This window comes from Colius striatus, chromosome 1 (assembly GCF_028858725.1).
Source record: "Colius striatus isolate bColStr4 chromosome 1, bColStr4.1.hap1, whole genome shotgun sequence".
In the NCBI taxonomy this organism is placed as follows: domain Eukaryota; kingdom Metazoa; phylum Chordata; class Aves; order Coliiformes; family Coliidae; genus Colius; species Colius striatus.
This window is the reverse complement of record NC_084759.1, coordinates 140,894,919-140,920,834: the sequence shown is the minus strand read 5'-3', so window position 1 is coordinate 140,920,834 and position 25,916 is coordinate 140,894,919. Positions and strand designations below refer to the sequence as shown.

Sequence of the window (25,916 nt, the reverse complement as noted above, 5' to 3'; positions counted from 1 at the left end):
CTATACAACGACATTTAATATAGCTCACTCATACATGCTGGACTCCCGAGTCCTAGAGATAGTGGGGAGAAAGATAGTTGCATTTGTCACTGGGAAATGGATGTGAACTACTGAACATTCAGAGAACATAATCTGCAGAGTGAAAAGGTCCTCTTCCTTTGTTTTTCCTTAATAGATCATTCTCATAAAAGAACTGCATTTATTTGACCAACAGTTGGGTGCTTCCTATGTAAATCTTAAATCTGGTTTGAAGGAGAAAACTGTTTGTGAATGATTAAAGTTTGTGTAAATCATCTGAGAGCAGTATTTCTGCTTCTGCTCCTCCCTTACAACAGCTATCACTGTGGTCAATAGGCTTTGTGAGAACCCATTCCATACAGACGAGAGAGAAAACCAACAAGTTGAAAATGATGTTTATATTTCATGTAGGTCTATAAAATATAACTTGTACAGTTGCTATAATTCTGTTTCCTATACACAGGTTTTATTATAGGACATGACAAACTGACAATTAAAAAAAAAAAAGAGCCATGGCAGTATTTTTTCTCTTAATTTCAGATAAAAATATTCAGGTACACAATTTCAATTTAACACTAGATGAACATTTCATATTTACATAACTTTATTAATTTGCTTTCTAAGAAAGGAAAATACAACTTTTAATGTGCTAATTATCATGTACTTTAGTCCACAGGCTCTTAAATTCTCTTGTTCTGCATGTATATAACATTATTTTGCTCAAATTACAATCCATTTATTTTTAATTGGTTGTCTGGTTTTCACATGCTAAATACTTAATGCAAACACAGTTGCATGCTATGGACATGGTGCATATTCCAGGAGAAGGAAGCTTATTCCAAAGGCTTTACACCCATGTTGTCGAAGAGTGATGTTCCCCTCCTCCCTGATTAACTTTCCCATCCTTTGGTATGGAAATGAAACCTGACAGGTGCTGCATGCTGGGGTTTTCCTATGCTTCTTTTGCTGTCAGTAAGGTTTACTACTGCTCAACCATTGCTATGATTACTGAACAGGACAAGCTGCTGCTCTTTAACCAGTCAGCTTATCGCATGTAATATTGACGACATAAATTCTTTACAACGTAGCTCACTTTGCTTTTATTTATAACTTGGGTTTTGTTTGACCTTTGAATACTGAGACAGGAGATGCTGAAAGACAGCAGTGACATAGCCTGGTGCAGTGGGCATTCCTTTCTGCAGGTCTGTGCCTCAAGAATTAATTTAACAGTTGAAACTTTTGTTTTTCCATATAAAGGAGATATTAAAGATCTAAGCAGGCTTCTTTACAGAATTTGCATGAACAGTTCAATATCTAATTGAAAAAGTGTACCTACATAGATGTAGTGCTAAGGAAAGGAACCAAAACCTACACCGTGGAAATTTACCTCTTCTTTTGTCCTATGACACTCCTTAAAAAGGCCAAAATGGCAGATGACATACTGGATGTTACTGCAAATTAAAGGCAATAAATAACACATCTAAAGAGTTTCGTGTCCCTCAAAACTGTGTAGTCTGGGTTTGGTTGCCTAAGTTATATTTTTGTTGTTGTTGAAGTTTGAATAAGATTAACTTCCTTTTGAAAAAACATACTCGTAACTGTGTTGTGTGATGGGAAGCTGTGCACCATTATGTGTGGTCTCTGCTTGATTTAGAGCTAACACCTCAATGCACCTTGAAGCCCAATCCATCACTCCATAAGACCATGGAAGGAACAAACAGTTCTCTAACTCCTCTGCCTGCCACTAACCCTGAGGCACTGCGCTATGACAGTGAAGATGATTAAATTGGGGCTTTGGTTTGCTTGTCGCAGGAATTAAACTTTTTTCTTCTGCTGCTGAAAAAGCCATCAGACTTTTTGGGGGTTTTTTTGTTTTGTTTGTTTGTTTCTGTTTTCCTGTGACATATCATGGAGTGGGTAGAGCTGAAAAATAGCCATGCCATCTAGAAAATTCTCTCTCTGATGTCTGGGCTGTACAGCCCTATCAAGGCTCTGAGTAAATTGCTTGTCATATTTAGATTTGGGATAGAAACTTTTCCAGGTCAAACTGACAGGGAATTTCATGTATTTTCCCTTTCCTCTCTATCATAGAATGTGAGATGCCCACTAAACAACACTTTTTGCACTTAGAATTATACAGTTCAGTCTGTTACAGACAGAAATACTCAGCTTAATACAGGTTACAGGGATGTATGGAAAAGAAAGGGAGCTAAATGTAACACTCTATGAGAGGAAGCGTGCTAACGCACTAACCTAATAGCGTACTGCCATTCGTCTCCACAATCTCACACAATACCTCTTGGAGACGACCAACAGCTTCATGCCAAAATGCCAAGATTCCACTTTTTTTAACTAACATTCTCCTTTTGGAGTCTTCTGACGTTTACTGTGCAGGCCCATTGTGTTCTGATTTACCGAAATCAAGGCCAATCATAATAACAGTCCATACTAGTAAATTTTGATTTAGAGCTAGAAACACAGAGGACTAAAAACTCCTCCATAGCATTAACACCTATGTAATCACAATTTCTAGGTCTGAATTAGGAGCTAAAGGAAGAATAAGTGAAGCAAATAGAGTCCGCAATTGCCACAAATAGCCCTAAGAATATTCAATCAGAGCACTAGATAAGATCTCAACTATATAAAATGTTGTAACAGTACCACATAAAGAAATTACTATGTCAAGAATTTAATCAAAAAGTATTTTTTAGGTTGTAGAGGAAACAGTTGTACAAGATACTAGTAACTGCCAGGTATTTATATGAAAGCCACACCTTCATGAGTCCACACAGATATATACTGTCAAGGCCAAGTTCAGGCTACTAAAAGTTACTCCTTTCCAGATGCTGTACCTTCAAATTTATCAGATAAATACATGACAGATTCTGTACTACATTAATCTTGTAAACATTTTAATGAACAATTTTTATTCCTGCCTTCTTCACCACATTGATTAAATCAATTTATCATGTAGTAAGGAACTCCTTACGCAGCCCTATACCTGTAGGTAACCTGTACATACAATACATTTGTAGGATCTCAGTCTCAGGAAAGCAGTTACAATGTTTTCTCAGTTTATTTCAAGAAGAATACTGGACAGACTGAGCTGAAAGGTAAGGGTTATTTCTACAAAAAAATAAGATATTTAAAACCATATTACGGGACTGAAACTCTGCAAAAAATATGTGATTGACTATAAAGTTCACAAGCATTCTTAATCAAGTATTTTCTCTCAATGATTCTTTTAACAACTATTTTCAGCAGTCCTACCTCCGTATTTAGATTGTGGTGTGCTTATACATCATTTTGCAGATAAAGGTACATTTGTGAAGGTATAACATGTTTTTCAACAGCCATAACTACTGCTTCAAAGTAATATCTCTCAGGCATTGCATCAGCATTCAGCCATGTGCATCAAACTTGAACCTTTAAACCAAAAGCGTTTTGAGTTGTAATGCAAAACATACAGAATATAAGTTAACTTTGGAATGCCCTCCCATTTGAATGCATGTTCTGTTTGCACTAAAGACTCCTTTGTCCTTGAAACAATTATAAAAAATCCCTTTCATGGTGTTATGGTACTACAGGTGTCTTCTAAGAACAGTAGTAAACTATTTAGAAGAACAGAAGCTACAAGATAAAATACTTGTGTACGCATGCAGAACGTTTTCAACAACCTTAGAAAGGGCAACTTGGTCAATAATATGTTTTAAGAAGATAAAGGAAAAGCAAGAAAAAAGTCTGTTGGGATGAGTATAAAAAAGCTTATGGACAATGTATGCTAACCTGCTGGGCACATCCTCTTCTGTTCCTTTGTCCAACACACTGCTTAGGTTATGTTCTGCTAGGGTCTCCTCGGGAACCTCTTCCAGTTCTTCCTCCCGCTGCAGTGACAGTCGGTAGTTCTCCAGCTCAATCCGTTCCGGTGTGCCACGCAGTCGCTTAGCGAGGCTGGGCTCTTCCAGTCCATTTACATTAGAACCTAAAGAATAATCCAGTGAATAAACAATAAATGCAACAGTCAGAGCTGTGGCTTTTTAAGAAAACTGAGCAATTGGGGAAAAAAGGGCATGAGGCAGAGGGGGGTAAATAAAGCGAGAGAATACCTTATGTTAGTATCCTGTTCGCTACTACTGGCAGAACCTGCTGGGGAGCCAGACTGCAAAAGGGAATCTTAGTGCCTTTGGCTAATAGGTGTTAAAAAGAATGTTAAATGTCCTAGTTGAGAGAGGAAATGAGGACATTTTATCTGTAAAAACTAGAGCTGCAATGAATTCTATGTAGTAAGTACTGAGGAAGACCTGGCCACAGATGGATATATTGTATGAGACATAGTAGAAATGCTATGGGGCTGTCTTGCTGCACATCAAAACTGTTACCAGTCAAGGTTAGTCTACAGAGTTAGGGAGCAAGAAAATGCTATTAATACCTAAAGATAAGGGAATGAAAAAGGCTCAGTTGGAGGAAGTCTTAAATCTTTTTATAGATTTTATTTGTTTTTTAATCTAAGTTTGTGATTAAATGAACCAGAGGGATAAGATCTAGGAGAGATGTTTCCAAGCATAAATCCCATGAATCCCAGAAATTTGCAAGGACATATGAACTAGGCAGTTGGAGGACAATACACGGGACCTTCATTCACTGTGGCATTCAATAAAATTCCAACCTGCATGCATCCACTTCTTTTAAAAATTCTAGTATTTTAGCTAAAATATCTTGACACTGTTTACCCTCACTCAGCTTGCTATTTAGAGAGCCCAGTCTTTCCTAGCTTATGTTTTGTTTTGCTAAACAGGCCAAACTTTCCACTCATGAGATAAGCTCTTCTGTGTGCTGATCATTCTCTAGGTCTCTGCACCTGTCTCAGTTTGGATTAATCTTTCCAGAACCTGCGTGATTAGAATTGAACACAGCTTACCAGATGAGGCCTTATCAGAGTAACAACCCTGCCAAAAATCTCTCATCTGATACATGCTGAGAACACACTTGCCTATTTATATCCCACATAATACTGGTGGCTTTTATTTATTGACTGATATTCAGATCTTTCTCCTTCTTTGCTTTCAACTGATAAGCACCTTGTTGGTAGCCAGAATTCTCAGCACTATCTTAGTGCATGACCTGGTACTTTCTACTATTACATTTCTATTTTTAATTTTATTTTATACTACAGTCTGCAACATTTTGCAGTTCTTAGTGTATGAAGAGCCTGTCCTCCTCTGCATTGATGAGAGTTTGAAATGTTGCCTCAGTGATGAATTTCATTAGTAGATTTTTTCCTCTTCCTTTTTCTTACTCGTTTTTTGCCAGCAACCATAGGGAAAGTATTACAAAGATCAGTCCCCAGATAATTTTTTGTGAAACTCCACAGTCTGTAGGTGACATTCAATCCCATTATTTTCCTTTTCAATAAAACCTCTAATCTCTCATTTAAGTCAACTTCTTAGATACTTGACACTTCATGTACTACTCCTTCATTTTATCCAGTTTAAATAACTATTTCCACGTGGCAGCCTTCAAGCACTTTAGTGAAGTCCAAACTGTTCAAATGCACTATGTTTCCCTTACAGAGGTAATCAGTTACTTCATCCATAGCAGCTGTAAAACTAGTCTAGTATAATCTTTGGTGAATCCATGTTACATATCACTTACCTTCCAAAAGGGCCAAAGGACTTCACTTGTAGAACTAGCAGTGTTTAGTCATTCCTTCAAAGAAGGTGTTTTATCTGCTGTTTAGATTCACTGACATGTACTTGTTTAGATCACAAAAACTTTTTTTTCCTTTTAATTGTTTATCTGCAGATCATACTTCTGTCACCCAGTGGCCATATAGTATTGCCCTGAATTAGACAGTTAAGCTATCAACATTAGAGCTTGATTTAATCACAGACTGTTGCCACAAAGCTCACAGTTTCATTGTATAATTCTTCTACTCTTCTGAGGCAAAGACTATTTGGTCACATTTTATTTTCACTCACAGTAAAATTTAAATTTTGTTTCCAGCTTCACTGAGTTATTTTCCATTTCCAAATCTTGCTACACACCGACTTCTTTTGCTCCCACGCTTAATGTCATTGTTCCAACTGAAATTGGAGCCCAAGTATCCATTTGATTGTCTGACTACATGTAAAATTGCATTTTATGCCAGCCCCATCTTCACTGTGGACCCACTTCTGATTTCCCTTACCTTGCTTTTACTTAAGATGCTTAAGGAATACAGCAGTTTGCTTTCCCTTCCTTTGAAAAGCCTAACTCAGTATGAGTATTGGCAACAATTACTCTATCTTCAAATGTTTTGACCTCCAAGACAGTTTTCTTTCTCCATCCTTTGTAGTCTCTCAGTTTATTCCTAATAGTCTTCTTTTCAGAGCAATTACTCACTCACCACCATGTTAGTCTTTATGTCGATCATTCCATAATTAATGGTATTTATGTCCAATCCCTCTCCAAAAAGATAAAATTTCATTAATACAACTGCCAGAAGGGCTTTTTTTTCTCTCTTGCTTAGTATTATTGAACCCTTCTGTGATGTGGGCAAGTGGCTGCTGAGCCCTTGGCTGGAACTACAAGGCTTCTTTATGGTATAAACCACAGAAGCTTGCTCAGGTGGCAGGCAGGAACACTACCTTCCCTTTCCAGGGATACTGTAGTCTCTACCATTTCCTGCTGCTAAGCCTTATGTTGTGTTAGTAGTTTCAAAGTTCAGTGAAACTGGACTGCCTTTTCAGCTGGGATTCACGTTTCATTTAATTCTGTCTAGATGGTGATACCACCTCAGCCAAATCTATTTTTGTAATCTGTGTTTCATTCTCTAACCATGAATTCACAGTAAAAGGGGAACTGACTTGGAATATTGCTCTGTCACTTCTACCTGACAATAAAAAACCAAAAGACTCTGGGTAACACCGAGGTGAGGAAAAACAAAGAAGGAATATACTAAAATCATCACCACTGTAATTCTTTATATACAACAGTCATCAGTTAGGCTCAACTATTTCAACAGAAATATCTTTCCACAAGCTGTTTTCAACTTGTTCTCTTCTGCTGCACACCCTGACATAGCTGCAAAGTCTACAAGCAGAAAAGAACAATGAAAATAAAAAGAATAATTAAAAAAAAAGAGGTTTGTTTCAATGCTGCAATATCTAGGGTTGAGAGAAAGACTGGCAGCAATTACTCTAAGGTAAAAGAGGGCTGAAAAAAAACCCCTGACCTCTGTTTATTCATTTAATGAACATGTATGATCTCTCAGATGTGTTTTTGAAAATACATCTCACCATCATCCTTCTCACCATGAAGATCTGATGCAGTATAACTGGTACCTAGAGAATCAAACCAATTCTACCACAGCACAACTATTAAGTGGGTCTGAGTGACTCAATGCAACTCTTACAAAACATGAAATGATGGAAAATCTGCCTAAACTTTAATGCAAAAGGATGTGGTCAAGTCAAGATGTCCTATGCACTTGATACACACTCTGTGCTTCAAAATCTCAAAGAAACTGTAAGGAAACTTGCTCTAATTAATTTATATATCCATATACTTGAAATGTAGGATTGGTCACATCCTTCCACCTTACTTTGAAAAGAAAAAAATGGGTCTACATCAGAGGAAACTCAACAGAAACTCAATTATTTAAACAGCTTTAGCGAAGGATTTCTAGGAGTTTGCTTTATACGGACCATTTGGTCTACTTGGTCTATTGGTTTTGTTTCTAAAAGGCTTGCTGAAAAGCCATTGTCAAGCTTGTTACCAAATGTGAAACAGGAGAAATGATAACGACAGCCAACTTTCTGCACCACAAAGCCACTAACTGTCAAAATGAAAAGCATTACAGTTCGCAAATCTACTTAAAGAATGAAAGTATGTGTGATATACAGGCATTGGTAACATGAACAGAGGACGAACAATTTCTTCATATTATAAGGTTCATATCAACCATTTGAAGCTACAGTAAGAAACTATAAATGAAAATAAGGAAATTCGAAGTTTTCCTGACATATATATATGGTGCTACATGCATGGGCAAGGTCTATTTTCAAGGCAGTTCTTGTAGATGCTAAAGGTTATTCTCTAATGTTCTTCTGGAGAGGAAGGTGCCTCCCTTAAATCATTATGTTGTATTCCCCAATCTGTTTTGTAGCTTGCTGATGGGAGATACCTCCAGAGTGCACTCATTATCCTTTAGCTGACATTCTTGCTTGTGTGTCTGGGCCCACAGACCCAAAAGTCATCAACCAGTCACAACTAAGAGAGAGGGGATGATAAGTTTGCATTAGCCAAAAAAAAATTGCCATGTTACTAGTCAGAGAGGGGAGATACCTGAAAGCCAAGACTAGCTTCTCATGCAATTAACAAGACAGCTAAAAACCTACAAACAACATCCAAAATAGGACACATTTTAAAATCTGATTCTTTACTTTGGAAGAGCCAGTGGTCCGTGAACATTACATAGATCATTTGAAGGGAAATGTTTTTCTTAAGAAGACAGGCTGCTTAGCTGTTGCATGAAAGCTGCCAGAGTCCTTTATCTTAGCCTTGACACAGCCTGCCTCCTGAAAAGATATTCACATGATCAGAGATAACATTCCTACACTGAATTGCTCCTAGCCTGCATGAATGTGTCCTGTTCCAGCAACTTTGGCAACTACTGGAGGGCTTACAAAGCTTCTCTTGAGAGAGGATCCCATCTTGATTCTCGCCCGGTACTACCTCGTTCTGTAAAATCTACACATTATTCTCACGAACTAGATGAAATCTTGCCAAGGTCACTCCCTGACATAACACTTGCTGAAGATGCAGAAGAGAACTGGGAAATTGAGAAAAGTGAATTCTTCTCAGAGGCAAATTAGCTGCCTGTTTTACAAGAATTTATTTTTCATTAATTATGTAGTACCTGCAGACTTCCTTTTCTTAGCCAAGTCTGATAAGACTGCAAGCTTAGTTAAATGTCATCTCTCGTGAAACACAAGTCCAGTATTTTGCAGACTCAGCTGTGCCCTTGTAGAATTACAGAAATTTAAATAAAAGTGTCTACTGTGAAACATGTGCCAAAGGGGGAAGGAAATTGGTACTTTTCTCAGAGAAATCTTAATTCTGGATTTCTCAAATATTGTGCTTTTATGATAATGTGAAATGATGCACTTGTTTTGTTTTCATTTGCCTTTTCCAAGCTCATTTACTTCTACCCTCAACACAATTGAGAACACAATTGCATCACATAAAACAACTCTCTATAGAAACAGCAGCATCTTGTATACGTCAAAGGACAGAGATAGAAAAAGAGAACTTTTCTGTGAGAGCTTAAAAGTGCTGCAGTGAGCTCTGAGACAGAAATGTTTAAGTCCTGATTCCATTGTCATTAATTTCTAAGAAATATCTGTTGGGTAAGGTTTCTTTAGTGTGATTGCAGTTCAGTAAACATTATTGCTGAGGCACAGAGAAGGTGACAAATGAGTTCTAGCAGCATTCTTAGGACTCATTTTTCATCTGTGTTAGTGTCAGATTGATTTTCATTGTTTTCCCAGAAGTTTCGCCCTCACCCACTTCAGTTCCATTAACTGTCTCATTCTATTCCAGCTCCACTTCTCATCCAAAGACCTCAAAATGTTTTACAAGTATTAGCACATTAAATCAAACTTATTTTGGAAGCAGGTAAGTACTGTACAAGTGTCGTACAAGTCCAGACAAAAGAGATTAAATACCAGCAAGGCAATCTCACAACAGACTAGAGGCGGTGCCAGAAACAGGATCCAGAATGCCCAACTTCAACCCCTTAACTCTTAACTTCACTTTAAGTAAAGACAAAACACTTTAAAGTAGAAAGGGACTAAAAAATGTCAGATTTTAAGCATAACGATTACATGGTTTACATGAGCAGGTTGAGCAACAGCATCTTCTATGAGATGCTCCCTGCACCCAGCACTGTGTATATGGAAAAACAGAAATCTTAGTACTGAGGCCCATTGTTGGATGCTGTACACACTGAAATGGTAAGTCAATGAATATACTCTCTTTAAATAAGTACAACTGATTTCTTCTGAGAGAAGAAATCCACTCCAAAATTAGTATCTAGTCACTATCAACAGTTTTTTTACTGCAGAGCAGAGATACATAAAACATGCAGATGGCAACTCTAAACTGACCCACAGAGGCGTGTTAAACAGATTTTTTTAAGGGATAGGAAGAAGTTTTAAATCTAGACTCACTCACTCTTTAAAAATTTTCTCTATTAAGAAATGTCTGCAGAAAACTGTGGGAAACAGCCCAGCAGGTCTGGTAAATACTTGTCACTGCTTGTTCATACAGCTTCACATCACATACCGCAGAACTGCACACATCATAGTAGGTTCTACTGAATTTTGATACGCACATCCTCAAAGCCAAAAGGGTTAGTAATATAACACCTGCTTAAACAGAAACAGGAATGCATTTATTCACATGTAAATACCTAATAGTCATAAAATGTCAGTGGTGTTTTGATATAATGCCTCAACTTTCTGTCTTACTATTCTAGAAACCCTCTGGAAGCCTGAACTACTCAGCTGCATTATGAAGTTTTAAAATCTTGAATTTTCTGACGTCTGTATTTCCAGTTTGACCTATAACATTTTCTGCTAAATATGAAAGCCCTGAATTCAAAGCAGACAGTATAAGAAAAATGAAGTCAATTTGTAAGCAAGATATATCTAGAGTGTCCGTGCAGAGCATCCAAAATGGGGTTGAACCTGAAGATGGACTTACTGAAATTCTTCTGTAATGCATATCTATCAATCAAAACAATAAATAGGAACTAACTAAGCTTTCTAGAAAATATGCTCTACTGAGTCAAAGCTATTGGAGTTTGATGTGCAAATTGAACACTTCAAAACTGTTTTATGCAGTTTAAAGTTGATCAACACAACTGTCCTTAAACTGACATTTAAAATCCAGGGAACTAAAGAGCAGATGTAGAGCAAAACAGGAGCTCTTTCTAGCCTACTAGAATAAAAAGAGTTTTGTCACTAAGCCAACAACTGCTCAAGAGCTCTACTACCATGTCAAGGCTCAGTCCTCAAAACAGCCAATCTGGCAACTCTTCCTCGCAAATTGGGGACATAAAACAGAAATGGGGAGATTAAGCTGTACAGACAAAAACAATTTTATCTAAATATCCTCTAATGCAGAAGTATCCAGCACAAAGCTACTGAAGAACCAACACTACTTCCAGTGCTGGTATCTACTGCAACCTCTGCAATGAGGCAGAGAGGTCCTCAAGACCCTCCGCCCCCGACCATTATATTCTGCATATCTCAGATACCGTCAGTAAATGTGGAAGTCCCTTCAATTCATAATTATGAAAGTGAATTGGACTGACTACTGAATGAAATTAGTAACTTAAATGTTTACTTTATGGGTGCTGCAATGCCTCCTCCCATCCTCATCCTATTTTGGTTAAAATAAGACTTCTAGAATTGCCAAAACAGACATTGACAAAATATTGCCTCCTAGGACATCAGTAGGGCAAGGCCTAGAAATCACTGTCAACTTTGTTATCTGTTCCGTGTTTTTAGTAGAAGCAACTAGAAGTGAACATAATTAAACATTTTTATTTCAAGTTCATCTGTGGTTTAGACTTAGGTTTTGAAAACAAAAATTTATCTGCAACTTTTGTATAAAGTTATGTTTGATAAATAGTGTTTTTCATACGTGGATGCATGAAGTCTCAGTATTATGTAATGCAATTTAAAAGTTCAGTATATGGTTAAACAATACAGAAAAGTTGTTATAGTAGAGGTACAGAATAATCCAGGAATATAGCTATTTTTAACTCCTGGAAAGAGTCCAGTGTTGTAGCTAGTAGGTGGAGAAAAGAAACAGGGGAGAGGAGGTATTAGGTAACCCAATCCAAGCCCCAGGGAATACTGCTAAGCTTGATTCTTCTTATTACATCTTTTCTGGCAGAGAATCTTCACATTTGTACAGATTTCACTTTTAATGCTGCCCAAACATGTTTCTAATACTAGAGATATAAAATCCCTCCATCAAAATATATTGTAAATTTATATTGTGAATTATTGGTGTATCTATTACTCTGGAATATTGTTAAGTCAGTAACCTGTTACTGATCATATTCCATTTTGTTGGTACCATCTAAAACGTTTGAGCTCTCTCCAGTATTTTGATCAGGTCGATCATATAGTGCCTGGCCTCATTTCCATTTTCTGAAAAGAAGTTGAGCGTGGGAAGGCTGAAGAGCACTAAAGGATAATCTGGGTAAAGATAACATTACTTTGTAAGTGTAAATTTTGTCCTGGAAGCTATTAAAGTTATATTACATCAAATTACCACCTGGGATGAGGCATATCCAAGAACTGGCAGAGAGGAAAGGAAAGAAGAGAAGCTACACTGCATTTTAAAATCACCATGACCTCGTTTCACAAGGTTTCTCCCTTTTTTAAGTGAAGTACTCTGTTTTGTTAAGTAAACTGGAAATTAGTATTCAAGAGTGATTATCCAGTTATAATTCAAACAGTAATTCCTTTTATGTTGTTAGAAAGAAAGCTTCTGGTATCTTCCCTATTACATAAGACTTTGTATAGTTTGTTCATTGTGGTATCTGATCCTTGCCCTCTGTACATAGCAGCCCTCTGGAACATCTCCTTTCACTGGGAGGGGTCAGATAGGTGATTCCCATTATGCAAATAACACAAAGCTGAACTAAGGACATTTCCACCTAAAAGTAACAGAGGAATATATCAATACAAACACTGCCTACTTTTTATAGAAACTGGTACTTCCAGTTCCACCTTGGATATTGAATGATGTTTTGATCATTAAAGAACAACCAATCAGGAACTAGTATTTTTATGATACATAATAAAAGTGTGGAATATCAAATGTTTTCAGTTTCCTCTTCAAACTGTGATCAAAACACAGCTTTCAAATGGGTAACTTCTTCAACTACTAAGCTCATAACCACTATCTCTTCTGTTGCAATGTACTACAGATTTCCACAATTACTGGACTTCAGAATGTAGTCAGATACTAACCATGTCCTTACTTAATTTCTGTCATTTGTGTCAAGATTATGAAGTGCTGCAAATGGAACAGGCTGAAATCTTGAGACTGGCAGTTACAGGACATCATACTGGGAAATATTTGTCCTAGGTAAAAGCTTCATATATTCCAAAAAGCATCAACATCTCCTCCTTCATTCTGTTGCATACTTTACTATTTTCTACATTTATCCCCATACTGTTATATAACTTGTAAAGCAACTGAATATTCCAAGCAATCCAGAGCTTCACAACTCAGTGGGAGTATTTCTGAAACAAATTCTTCCACATAGGTGTACAGGTAGCTATATTAAAAATCTGCCCCACTTCTGAAAAAAAGCTTCCAAAAACACATTACTGATTAAAGATAACTTACACATCAGTTCTGATGTTTAAAATCACCGAGTTACCCAAGCCTGAAAGTATTTGAAACATCTCTTGGGTAAAAAAAGTCCTATTTTTAAACTCTTCTACCCACAAGCTATCAGATAAACTTCTATAACAGCAGAAAGGATGGTTATGAAATTTTCCTTAAAAAGAAAACACAGCCTTCTGGGATGACAGCAAACATGAGAAATGTCAGACTAAACATACATTTTTGAAAGAAGATGTAAGCAACTAAACAGAGCATAGAAGTGCCTTAAAGAGCATCTGCCCAGTTTTGTTTGGAAAGTCTAAGACAGACTCCACATTGCCAGGATCAGCTCAGGAAGCACTACTCCACCTTTCTCCATAAATACACTTCATAAAAGTAGAATAGGGTCAACATGGATATTCTTTCTCTTCTGATTATTTGCATTTGGTTTGAGTTATGGTTTTATTTGTTTGTTTTTTCATTCAGGGTTTTGTTTGTTTGACTTGGTTTTGGTTTGGAGTTTTAAGTTTGGTTTCCTCCCCTTGTTTCTCACCTTAATATATTATGCTGCAGATAAAAACAGGTGATAAAACTATCACTGTCTCATTTTAATTGGCATAAATGTGAAAAGACATTTATTAATTAATTTCATTGTTGTAGAAGTACTTTACACTCTCTCATCACTGTTACAGAACATTAGTGGAAAAGATCTGTATGAAGCAGTTACTCTGCTTTCTACCATATTCAATTAAAAAATGTAACATGTCCAAAACATAATACAACTTGCACATAGCTGGCTTCTACTCTAGCAATGTGTGTTGCAAAGGACATGGTCCATGCCAACATGCGTGTTGGAAAAACTGCTACCAAAATATATCCAATGAAGTAAGCTGTTTTGGGATGCATGGTGGAAAACATCTTAGCACTTCCAAAAGGTCAAATCTCAGAATGAAGTTTCCAAATCCCTGTAAAAGCTAATTCAGTTCATCCTCAGTGGAAGCCATCTGTTTTTTGAGGAAACAAGACTGCCCACAGATTTTCATGCGTTTGTGAACGGCTCAGTATCCCAAAGTTTCAAAGTGATTTACCCACGTAATTACGATACTTTGTTTTTAAAACCAGTCTTTAATACATTACTATTATTATTCACTATTAGTAGTGAATTTCAGTCATCCAGTTTCAGTTCTGGGATTAACAGTTAGATGTTAATTAGCAGCTATGTAAGACTTTCTGTGGATAATTTCTTTATGAGGAAGTTAACTGCAAAAAATTACATGATACATCATTTTCTGTATGATGAAGACAATATTTAATTCATTGACTGAGTTCTACAAGTCCTAAATAATGTTAGAGACACAAGGGAAAGGCGCAATGGAAGGACACATCTGTATAACTCAAGATCCCAGGATAACATGTTCATAAAAATTAATGTGTTCTCTTTACAGAAATACAGGCAAAGGAGCACGTACAGACAACAAGAACATATCCCAGTCCAAATTGTCTGCTTTTCTTCCTCATTTTCAGATCATTTTATTTGCACAATAAAGGTTAAAAAAAGATTGATATTTGACATTACGTGTTAACTGAGGCTCTATTTACAGAATATTTACAGTTTCCTCTACAGTAAAAAATGTTAAGGTAAGTATTTAGGTTGGAATGGGAGCGAGGAGGAAGAGTGGCAGTGAAGGGAAAAAAGCTTGAAAAGGGTTCAGTTTTGTTTTACAAACAAAAGTAGGATGCCTTTAAAAAAAAAGTGACTTCTGAGTGTCAGGCCCATGGCAGGAGTTTCCTGGCAGCACCTCTCTCCCATCTAGTGGGGTGCTCAATTCTTCTTGTAGGCATTAGTAAGAGAACAGGTGAAAGGCATGAGACTAGAGAAGAACTATAAGCACAGAAACAATGAGGTTATGAGGTGAGATTGCCTGGGAGCCCTCCCATAACACAAATACTTGTTTTCTCCAAGTTTCAGCTGAAAACAATGTCCCTCTACACGGGTTCAGCAAGGAAGTCTGATTTCACCTCTAATGGGGACGAGTTCAGGAAATGCACCTCCCTTCATTCTTTTTCCTTCATTCCCCCTGCTTTTTTTAATTAATGAGCAAACACTTGAATTCTGAAGAGCATATGTGTAGGTATAAAGCTCACAGCTTTCATGATACAAAACAGTGGAGGCTGCTCTAGTGGTGTATCAAAATTACATTTCTACTTCACGCACCAGCACATGAAGTTTTATGCTGAATGCTGATGGCTCCTTCTCAGAACCAAAGGCCCATTTTAGCCTAAATTCTGCAGGGGGTTTGGACTAGATGATCTCTTAAGGTCCATTCCAACCCCTACCAATCTATGATTCTATACTAATCACAGCAAATAGAAGGCAAAGTGATTACTTTCCTCCAAAGAAGGAAATCTTGCGTATAGCAGAACTGGTTCACTGTTGGAGTTCTCTGAGCTACCATTTAAACATAATTATTCTGGCCAAATAAACCCAAAAGAGAAGACATATTGTTCACAATTAGATTCTCAAAAGTCATCTGCCATTACAATCTATTAGTTGCCAATGGTGCTGTAGGAAACGTGGGAAGCATGTGAGAAAAGACATATAATGAGCCCCAAACACAGATTTATTTCAGTATATCTTTGAGAACAAGAAAATGCAGCTCAAAACTATGATCCAGCACTATCTGCTTGTCATGGTAAGAATATGACAGAATAGTTTTGGTCTTAAGGGAAGTGATCTCCCCATGTGCCATTTTCCTGAGAGAAGACAATTGGTCAGCTGACACGTAGACTCAGGATTTGGCTACAATGCTCCATGTTTACATTTTCTATCTCTCCATCACACTGAAACATCCCACCAGCACAGTAGTTGCTATAACAATCAAGGAACCAAATCCTGCCAGGACGCTTACCTGTCACACTAGTTGCAAAGGCTACAACTTCCTGCTCCTGACCACTGACTTGCACTCGCCCATGTTCCACCTCTCCCCTCACATGTGTGTATCACTGCCTTGCTCACAGAGTGTGGCAAAGACCTCTGACCAGCAGCAAGGCACACAAAACCACCTCCCAAATCGACAAAAATCAGTGAAGCTGCAACACTGAGAGAGTATCTATCCAAAGCCAGCTTTGTCAAAGCAGTAGCATATTTAGTATGAGGGTCCTTGGCAGGTTTTCTACAGCGACATGTCAAGCTGTCCATGCAGCATACACCCTGCACTCCAAGCAAACCACAACATAACAGCAAATTTCTTAAAAAAACACAATACAGAAGTCTGAAAAGTACTGTACTTTGCAGTGACAGGAGATATGTGCCATGGAGCTCCCCAAAAAGACTTTTACATTTGAGCTTGCCAGACCTATTCAATTCACTCTCCCTGAACTCCATATTCCCTGTAGCATTCCTCACCTGGAATTAGTGGAGGGTGGAAGGGGAGGACAAAGAAAAACTCAGAAACCTGAAGTTTGTTTGGAATTTATTCCCTTGAACATTTCACACAGTTGAACAAATAATGTCTTGATTTCACAGCAACAGGAAAACCACGTGTTACATAATTCAGAGAGACACACACCCAAAACAAAGCAGGTTAAAAACTGCATAAATCAAAATCATCAAAGAGGCTATACAATGGAGACATGAAGCCTTTCTGAGCACTAATTGTCTCACTTGAACATTATCTGTCACCAAGCTTATTTTATGCACACTCCCTCCTTTTGTCTGAGGGAAACAATCTCAAAATGGCCATTTCTCGAATTCCACTTTTCAAATATCCGGACATTTTAATCTTGCAATGAAGAAAATCCAACTCCACACAAACTTGATACTGTTTTTCTAAGACACAAAAGCATTCAATGATTCTCGAAGTGCCCAGAAAAATTCATATCACCCTTCAGAATATACACATACAAACAATAAACAAATATTCCAGTGGCACAAGTCTATAGGTCTGAAAGCTGAAGAGAAAGGTGGAATCGGGAGCCCAGTTACTCCCAAGAAAAAGTGTTCTTAGCAGGATCCAGCCATCAGCACAAACTCAGCACAGTGCTATTTTGTGTATCCTTCCTTGGGCCCCAAAACTTTTCCAGGATTTTTTCAGTGAAACTCTACTAAGTCAGATGCATCACCACTCTTTAGAACAATTAACCTTTCCATCATGCTGCTGTCTTTCCAAATTTTCTGGGCTTCAGCTTGCTGGTACTTTAACAATCTCCTTTCCTTTATGCCAAAACCACCCAAATCCTGATAAGAACACTGACAAGGAACATGATGGACTAGGAACAGTCAAGCACTTATCCTACCAGAGATTCCTGGCTTGCTATTAAGCAAGGATTCACTGGGCACTGAACCTTGGTCTTAATCAGGCAACCCACACAATCTCCTCAACTTCCAGAAAATACAGGGTCTGGTTTTAAAGTTTGTGTTGTAAATGTTCCACGGAGAGATATAAATCTTGTATCGAATCTCTTTGGAGTTGTATGAAACCCCACAAAAGGGTTCAGTATCATGTGCTACGTCCTGCAAAACATACCCCTACGGCTCCTCCAAACAGAACAGACAACATCCAAGGAATTATCTTTCCTCCCATGTTGGTGATGCATCCTAAAATATGGATGTACGTGTAGGAATGGGGGCAGGGAGGGTCAGAGCACAGAATTTGGAATATGGATATGTTTGTAAATGCACAGTTCAGTGGTTTAAAATGGAAGCACCACAAACAGAACACGATGTCACAGAATTAGTGTGCTGTTATCTTCTGTAATAATTTTAATTAAAACAAGAACAAGACACAAATCTGAATAATAATGAAAAGAAGTGACCAGGTGGAGAATTTCATGAAGATGTGTTTGCTTGCACAAGCAAGCAGTATTGTTTTGAGCTGAATCATTTTCACAAGTAAGGCATGTTCAATGCAGAACTGGAATGAGGCAATGTTTTGAACAAGAAGCTTATTTCTGTACAGAAATAGATATAAAATGTATTTGTACTTTGTTAGACACCAAAGTAGAATCATGTGCAAATAATATTGGATGAATTCATAAAGATTCATTAAAATTGTACAGACTGTTAAGATCCTTTTGAAAATGTGTCTCAGATAACTTACTTGAAAGGGCATGCCATTTAGAGGACGCAGACACCCTTTTTCAGCTCTCCAAGTCAGCAAAAGAACTTCCTCCTATAAAGTCCAGCTTTGCTTGCTATATACAACAGATTTCTTGTTTAAGAGTCTACTTTGAAGGGCTGCGCTCGTAATATTGTTTCCTGAAAACACTTAAGGCACATCCATAGGAGGATTTTAAACTTTTCATATTGCATACTTATATCATATACATATATCTTTTTTGTGATATTAAAGCAAGAGACCTAGTGCCTCTACTTTGTATTGCAGTTTTGCATACTATGGCTTATTTTGGCTTTTTAAATCTTTCACGGGTAAGTAATTGTGCAAAGGTATTATGACTTGTCTTTTATTACTGTACATTTTGACATACTAGTTTCCCTAACAGGTCTTTCCTTTATGAACTCCCTATTGCATAGGGTCAGAAACAAATTCCTGTGAGAACACAAGCCTGAAATGGGAAACATCTTACAACAAAAAAATCACTGGCTAAAGTCACCCCAAGAAACATATCATGAAGCTGATAAAAAGACTGTTCCAAGTCCATCTGTCAAGAAAAAATTGAAAGTTCAGAAATATGTTCTTACAGACCTTTAGAACAAACAGAAGAACAGCATTTGCATTAAAAGCACATCAAATTCATATAAAGTATTGTAAATAATAAAAAAAAATCCAAGACACAGCAGTTACAGATTATCAAAGAGAGAAACAGTTTAAAAGCAAAGTGGTTTGGTTTTTTTTCTCTTGGCAATAGCGTCAATTTTGGCACAAAGGCAAATGCAGAAGATAGAGAGAAACAGGCAGACAGGGTACAGAGAAAGGTTACAGAATCTACGACAAGCATGCCACAGTTTAGAGGACCAAAGCACAGTAACAGATTTCCCCAACTTCCCTTCCCCAGAGAGAATAGCATCCATCACTCAAAAGCTTGTTGCCACTTCCCAGACCGAAGGGTTGATCTATTATAGCAAGAGCCAGTCTGATCACAATCTCCCTGAGAACATCCCTCGTAGCCTCCATGTAAGATGCCACACAGGCTCTCTGGCAAACCAGGCAAAACCTTTGTGAGAAGGGGGATTCTACTTGACTGCTAAAAAAACCCTCAACTTGCTTATCACAGATTGTGCCCTGCAACTACTGCCAGTACAATACAAGGAACAGACAAAACACGTTAAACTCTAGCTAAGGCCGCAGCCTCGCAGCGAGGGATTGACACCTTTAGCAAAGTTAATACATGCCAATCATGTTAGTAACACATCGGAAGAAAGTGCTTGTTGTGATCGGTCTTACCTCAGCTGACCAGAGCTGCTGAGTGTTATTTTTATGGTTTGACTATATTTTAAGTGTTAAAGTGGCTAAAAGAGAAGAGGCCAGATTTGGTGGTATAGCAAAGGAGGCAGTGAGTGTAGTGGGGAGAACCCATACAACTTACATCCATTTGGGATTCCATGGCAACTAAAAAGCAGGCCTTGCATGGGTTACCATAATCCCACTGAACAAGCACTTTTGCTAATTCAGGGTTGAATTTCTGTCAGGTATAAAATGTGAAAACAGGCTTTTTTTTTTGTGATGTTTCTGCCATGCACTTTCCTTTTGACTTAAAAGCTATCTTTATATTTCCATCAAATATGAAACCAGCACTTCACTTTTTTTTTTAAGAGGCAACTTACCCCACATCAAGTTCTACCTCACCACCTCACTACTGAGGATTGGCAGCTGCTATTGCTAAATTTAATTTGGTGGCACTTGCCTTAGGGTAGGTCAACCGTTTTCAGATATATGACCTATATTAGATGAGTCTACTGAATGGGTGAAGTAAAGCCTTGGAAACAGCTCTGCCTTCACCTCCATTTCAGAAAGGTTTTTGCTCAAGGTATTTGTCTACTCTACAGTGAAAGTAGAATGTCTACAATTTCCTAAACAGACAATTTAAGAAATTGCAAGAAAGCATATACACAAATAGTCCAAAATAAGGAGTTACACTGAGATGTAATCTTACAGATTCCTTTTGATTATTCAGCAATAATATCCTGTTCTTCTACTGTATTATCCAACTTGGTAATTTAAAAGCGTTTGGTTTGTTTTTTTCAAACTATACATAACTGTAAACATATCACAGGTTTCTGGATCTACCAACCCCACAAGAACAGGAACTAAAGACAGGTACCTACAGGACACAACTGTTACTGAGACTTGACCTGCCATTAATGACTCTGTGGCTTGCTTTAGAAATTCATTGCATTTTGCCAACTCCCGCTTCCTATCCATTGTTAAGCCAGTAGTTTTAAGATATATTTAGAACTCACTTCACAAAAAAAATCCAAATCTTAGCCACTAATGGCATTTTTCTAGCAAAAAGGGGAGGTGGATGACACACGACAGCAGACACAGTGCTCACGCTTCTACCATTAAATGCACTTCTGTCATGCACACAGAAGAATGCACCACAATACACTGAATAAAGATGATCTAGCTTGAACTAGCTAAGATGAGTATGTTCTAAAGTACCTTGGGCACCACAAGAGGCAGAGCTTTAAAAAACCCAAAAGCTTTAAAAATTATGCTACAATTATATACTGCTTTAGAAAAGCAGAAAGCAAACAGAAGGAGCCTTAGATTTCAAGTTTTGCCATTTGATAAAATCGTGTCATTTTATTCCCCTGTGTCCTGGTTTAGCCAGGAGCAGCTTTTGGCTTGGTAACAGGGGGAGCGGGTTGCAGTGAAGACCCTCCCCCGGCTCCTAGGTTCAGACCCACCTCCGGCCCGGCTGGGCCAATCTGGCGCCTCTGCGATCACTATTTAGGGGACGGGAATTTGAAATGCGAGTCGGGAGGTGGAGAGTGATACAAGATGGAGGCCACCACGCGGACCCTTCAGCCAGAGAAGGAGGAAGGAACGAGAAGCAGTAGACCGGAGACCCCTCTGCAAGCCGTGGCGAGAATACAAGCTGTGCCCCTGAAACCTGTGGAGATTCGTGGCAAGACTGAGAGCCACCAACAGCTCCGTGTGGGTGAGCCCGGACGGGCGGGGGACTGTGTGGGGAGATGGCCATGGCCCAGGCCGTGCTGGAGAGCCTGCGCGCCGCAGAGCAGCCCCACACGAGAGGCAGAGAGGAGCTGCAGCCTTTGGAATAAGTGGGCATCGGAGCAGCCCGTGCAAGTCTGCCATGCTTGTGAGTTACCCCACGGACTTGCAGGGAGGACTGGTGTGGAGTTCACCCGTCCTGAGGAGGGACAAACGGCAGAAGCTCTCGGAAACCGACTGACTGAACCCCCCACTGCCTGCCCCCCCGAACCGTTCAGGGGGGGGCAAGGTAAAAACACCGGGATCAGGGCTCTGAACCCGGGAAGAGGGGAGGGGTGGCAAGAAGGTGTTCTTAAAAAGGCTGGTTGGACTCTCCATTGATGTATTACTCTGGGTTGTTTCATTTTGGTTATGTTTTGGTTGATTTTGCATTAAATTATTTTCTGTTTTCTTCCCCAAAACCGAATAGCCTGGTCTGTTTTGTCCTGAACCTTAAGCGGCAATTAAGCCCTCCCTGCCCTCGAGCAATCCTCAGCCTCTTCGGTACTCGAGGCTAATCGTGGCCTTTGTTCCCTGATGGGCCTAAACCACGACAATTGGCGCCCAACGTGGGGCCTCGAGCTGCTGGAGATTGGGATTTGTGATAAGGATGGTGAATTGGGAGTGGTAAAGGACAAAACAGGCGACTGGGTGAGGCTACCTCGTGTCTAGGGGTGGATTTTTATTTATGTGTATTTATTGTGTTATGTGTATATCATTTATTTTCACGGGGAAGTGTTTGATTCTGTTTGATCTTAGTTGATTTGTGCAGGTGGTTCAGATTCCCTTATGTTTTCTTGAATAAGTGATTCGCAGAGGCGAGGGGTGGAATGTCCTGGTTTAGCCAGGAGCAGCTTTTGGCTTGGTAACAGGGGGAGCGGGTTGCAGTGAAGACCCTCCCCCGGCTCCTAGGTTCAGACCCACCTCCGGCCCGGCTGGGCCAATCTGGCGCCTCTGCGATCACTATTTAGGGGACGGGAATTTGAAATGCGAGTCGGGAGGTGGAGAGTGATACAAGATGGAGGCCACCACGCGGACCCTTCAGCCAGAGAAGGAGGAAGGAACGAGAAGCAGTAGACCGGAGACCCCTCTGCAAGCCGTGGCGAGAATACAAGCTGTGCCCCTGAAACCTGTGGAGATTCGTGGCAAGACTGAGAGCCACCAACAGCTCCGTGTGGGTGAGCCCGGACGGGCGGGGGACTGTGTGGGGAGATGGCCATGGCCCAGGCCGTGCTGGAGAGCCTGCGCGCCGCAGAGCAGCCCCACACGAGAGGCAGAGAGGAGCTGCAGCCTTTGGAATAAGTGGGCATCGGAGCAGCCCGTGCAAGTCTGCCATGCTTGTGAGTTACCCCACGGACTTGCAGGGAGGACTGGTGTGGAGTTCACCCGTCCTGAGGAGGGACAAACGGCAGAAGCTCTCGGAAACCGACTGACTGAACCCCCCACTGCCTGCCCCCCCGAACCGTTCAGGGGGGGGCAAGGTAAAAACACCGGGATCAGGGCTCTGAACCCGGGAAGAGGGGAGGGGTGGCAAGAAGGTGTTCTTAAAAAGGCTGGTTGGACTCTCCATTGATGTATTACTCTGGGTTGTTTCATTTTGGTTATGTTTTGGTTGATTTTGCATTAAATTATTTTCTGTTTTCTTCCCCAAAACCGAATAGCCTGGTCTGTTTTGTCCTGAACCTTAAGCGGCAATTAAGCCCTCCCTGCCCTCGAGCAATCCTCAGCCTCTTCGGTACTCGAGGCTAATCGTGGCCTTTGTTCCCTGATGGGCCTAAACCACGACACCCTGGAAGTACCACAGTTTTGCTACAGGATTGTGCCACTGCAACGTAAGGAGAGATGGAAATATCTGATTTGGAGAAGTTTATAGCAAACCATGGCCTATCATTTGCCCTGCTTACTGACAACTTAAATGCTACTTACTGAATTCTCATTTATAAAAGTAATTAAATTTGAACAGTTGGAAGGACTAAATCAGATGAAAGAGACTTTCTGACAGCAATTGCGTTGATAAATTAATTGATATATATAGCTAAACTCTCCTTCCATTTCTCATCACCAATAGCTTTCTGCCATAAACCACCTTATTCTCACATCAAATGTCCTGTACTCCAAGAAATATTTTTTCCATTCATCTTAAAGAATATGTTCCAGCTTAAAAAAAAGAAATCCCTTAACTTTTAAAGAAAACCATTTCAAATCTATCCAGTTGTACAAAAAACACTGTAGAGGACCCATCTGTCCACAGCAGTCTATTCTTCTATACCTTTTCCCTTTCCTCCACTTTGCCATATGGAAATTACACACAAACAAAAGAGGAAACCGTGACAGGAACTACACTTCAAGAATTAACTGCATACAGTAAGAATTAATTTCTGTCAGATTGCATGCAGTTACAATCCTAAAACACTTGTAAGAATAATCTATCAAGTCAAACAAAAGTGTGATTTTTATTTGCCTGCAAGTTGTTAAGGTCTTTCTTCAACTGTCACTGCAAAAAACATTCTCTTCTTAAAATGTTGCTCTAAGTGTGTTCTGTCTCTAAAAGCAGCTGTTTTAGTTTATTCAAAGTGTTCTGGAACAAATATCAGAAATCAAATTCCTTCATTTTTCTGACATCGCTAAATGAGCACTTCAGGGCTGGGCAAACGAGCATTTGTAGCACAGACACTTCTCCCATGTTAGAAGGAATTAGAGTTTCAAGTTAAAAGGCAAAACTACTTCAACAGTAGGACACGCACATTTACCATCCCATTCCCAAAGCCATGGCCAGGAGCAGCATAGATTCTGGCAGTGAGGGAAGAGCACCATGACCTGCCAGCACCACAAAATTCAAGGGGTTTAAGGAATCCAGTTCCATTAGCTGTCAGACACCCAGAATTCCAAAGGAGACACAATCCAGAGATAATGAGATCTTTCCCAGTCAAGTACCAGATTAATGAAGAGAAGCTTGGGAGAATGAGAAACCACACCCAGAATTCAAGCAAACACAGAAATCCAGTTTGTGAGCTATTCCAGTGCATCAGAACTTTAACTCCATTGAGCTGCATATATTAAAAGTCTTTTTGTCTGCGCCCTCCCAGAGGAGACTGTCAACTGAGCATCTGTGTTTTCCTGGAATTCTTTCAGATAACGTCCTTGAAAGGACTGAGAACATCTAGGCCCCAAAGCCACAGTGCAAAATAATATTTCATATAACACAAAATTCACATGGCATCCCAAAAATCACACGAGTTATACAGCTCAAAGTTGGGTTACATGAATTCTTACTGGTCAGCAGGCTGCCCACAGAATTCCCCTAGGATCTGCATGAGAACTTCTGACTGGACATAGAGAAAGGGAACCCCAAAAGCCATCAACTGACACATGAAAAAGGAGTCCAAAGGGTTCTGGGCTACCTGGTGCCCAATCGAGGAAACTGTGCTTTGCAGGTGCTGGCTTGCCACCCTAACTCTGTCAAAGAGGCCGAGAGAGTACTGCACCACCCTGCTAAAGAAGGAAGCGGAGCTACCTGGGGCCCTCTCTGCTGAGGTGGAGATGGTATTTGCTCGTCCACTTCCATCACTCGCCATGGCGTCCTGCAGAGGTCCTTTGGTGTCCTGTAAGAATGTGGGGAACATATTACAATTGAAAATGCTTCTGAAATACTTTTTTTTTTTTTTCATGTGAGGCTATATGTACTGAACATGTTGAACTAGGAAGACATCTCACAATTACGATACCCCTTAATCATCATATAAGTCAAGGTCTGAACCAAGCACGTTCCTTCTCAATTTATGGCTTTATTGAAGCTCTGAAAAACAAGCTGGATATTCAAGAATGCCAAAGAAGTAAGATCCTGAAGTCTGCTCATCTGGGAAATAAAACAAGTATCGATTTTAGTCTTTATTTTTGGCAGGAAGTATGGCACAAATTTTGGGATGGAACCTTTATCCTTCCAAAAAGGAGTACAATTTCAGCTTGTACTAATAAAACCTGAGAAACGAGCAGGAAGACAAGTATCCCCACTACCACAAAGAAAAATACCACTTCAGGAGGAAGGACAGTTTGTAGCATGCAAGCTAAACAGAACTTGTTAAGTGACTAGCATGCCATTTGTTCAGATAAGAGTATGCAAAAATTATGAAAAGGGGTTTGAAAAGACAAATTGTCTTGAACTGTAATGACAAAAGCCGGGAGACCTTCCTCTACTACACAGTGCATCTTGATCTGAAATTTGAAGAATAAATGCTTCCACTACAATTGTATAGGAAAAGGGATATACTTTTATTCACAGAAGTTCCCATTAATACATAGAAATGAAGGCACGTTTCCTTCATAGCC

At 39.3% G+C, this 25,916-nt stretch overlaps 1 protein-coding gene across 5 annotated transcripts in view; it reads right to left on the bottom strand.

Annotated features, from left to right (window-relative positions):
- The window catches only part of MICAL3 (microtubule associated monooxygenase, calponin and LIM domain containing 3), a 162,705-nt gene that overhangs the window by 45,139 nt on the left and 91,650 nt on the right, over positions 1 to 25,916 (bottom strand). For all 5 annotated transcript variants that reach the window (XM_062009811.1, XM_062009781.1, XM_062009786.1 and 2 more), the window contains 2 exons: positions 25,105 to 25,192; positions 3,805 to 4,000 (listed from right to left, as the gene is read on the bottom strand). In XM_062009811.1, the coding sequence (XP_061865795.1) occupies positions 3,805 to 4,000; positions 25,105 to 25,192 (284 nt within the window). The remainder of the gene's footprint in view (positions 1 to 3,804; positions 4,001 to 25,104; positions 25,193 to 25,916) is intronic.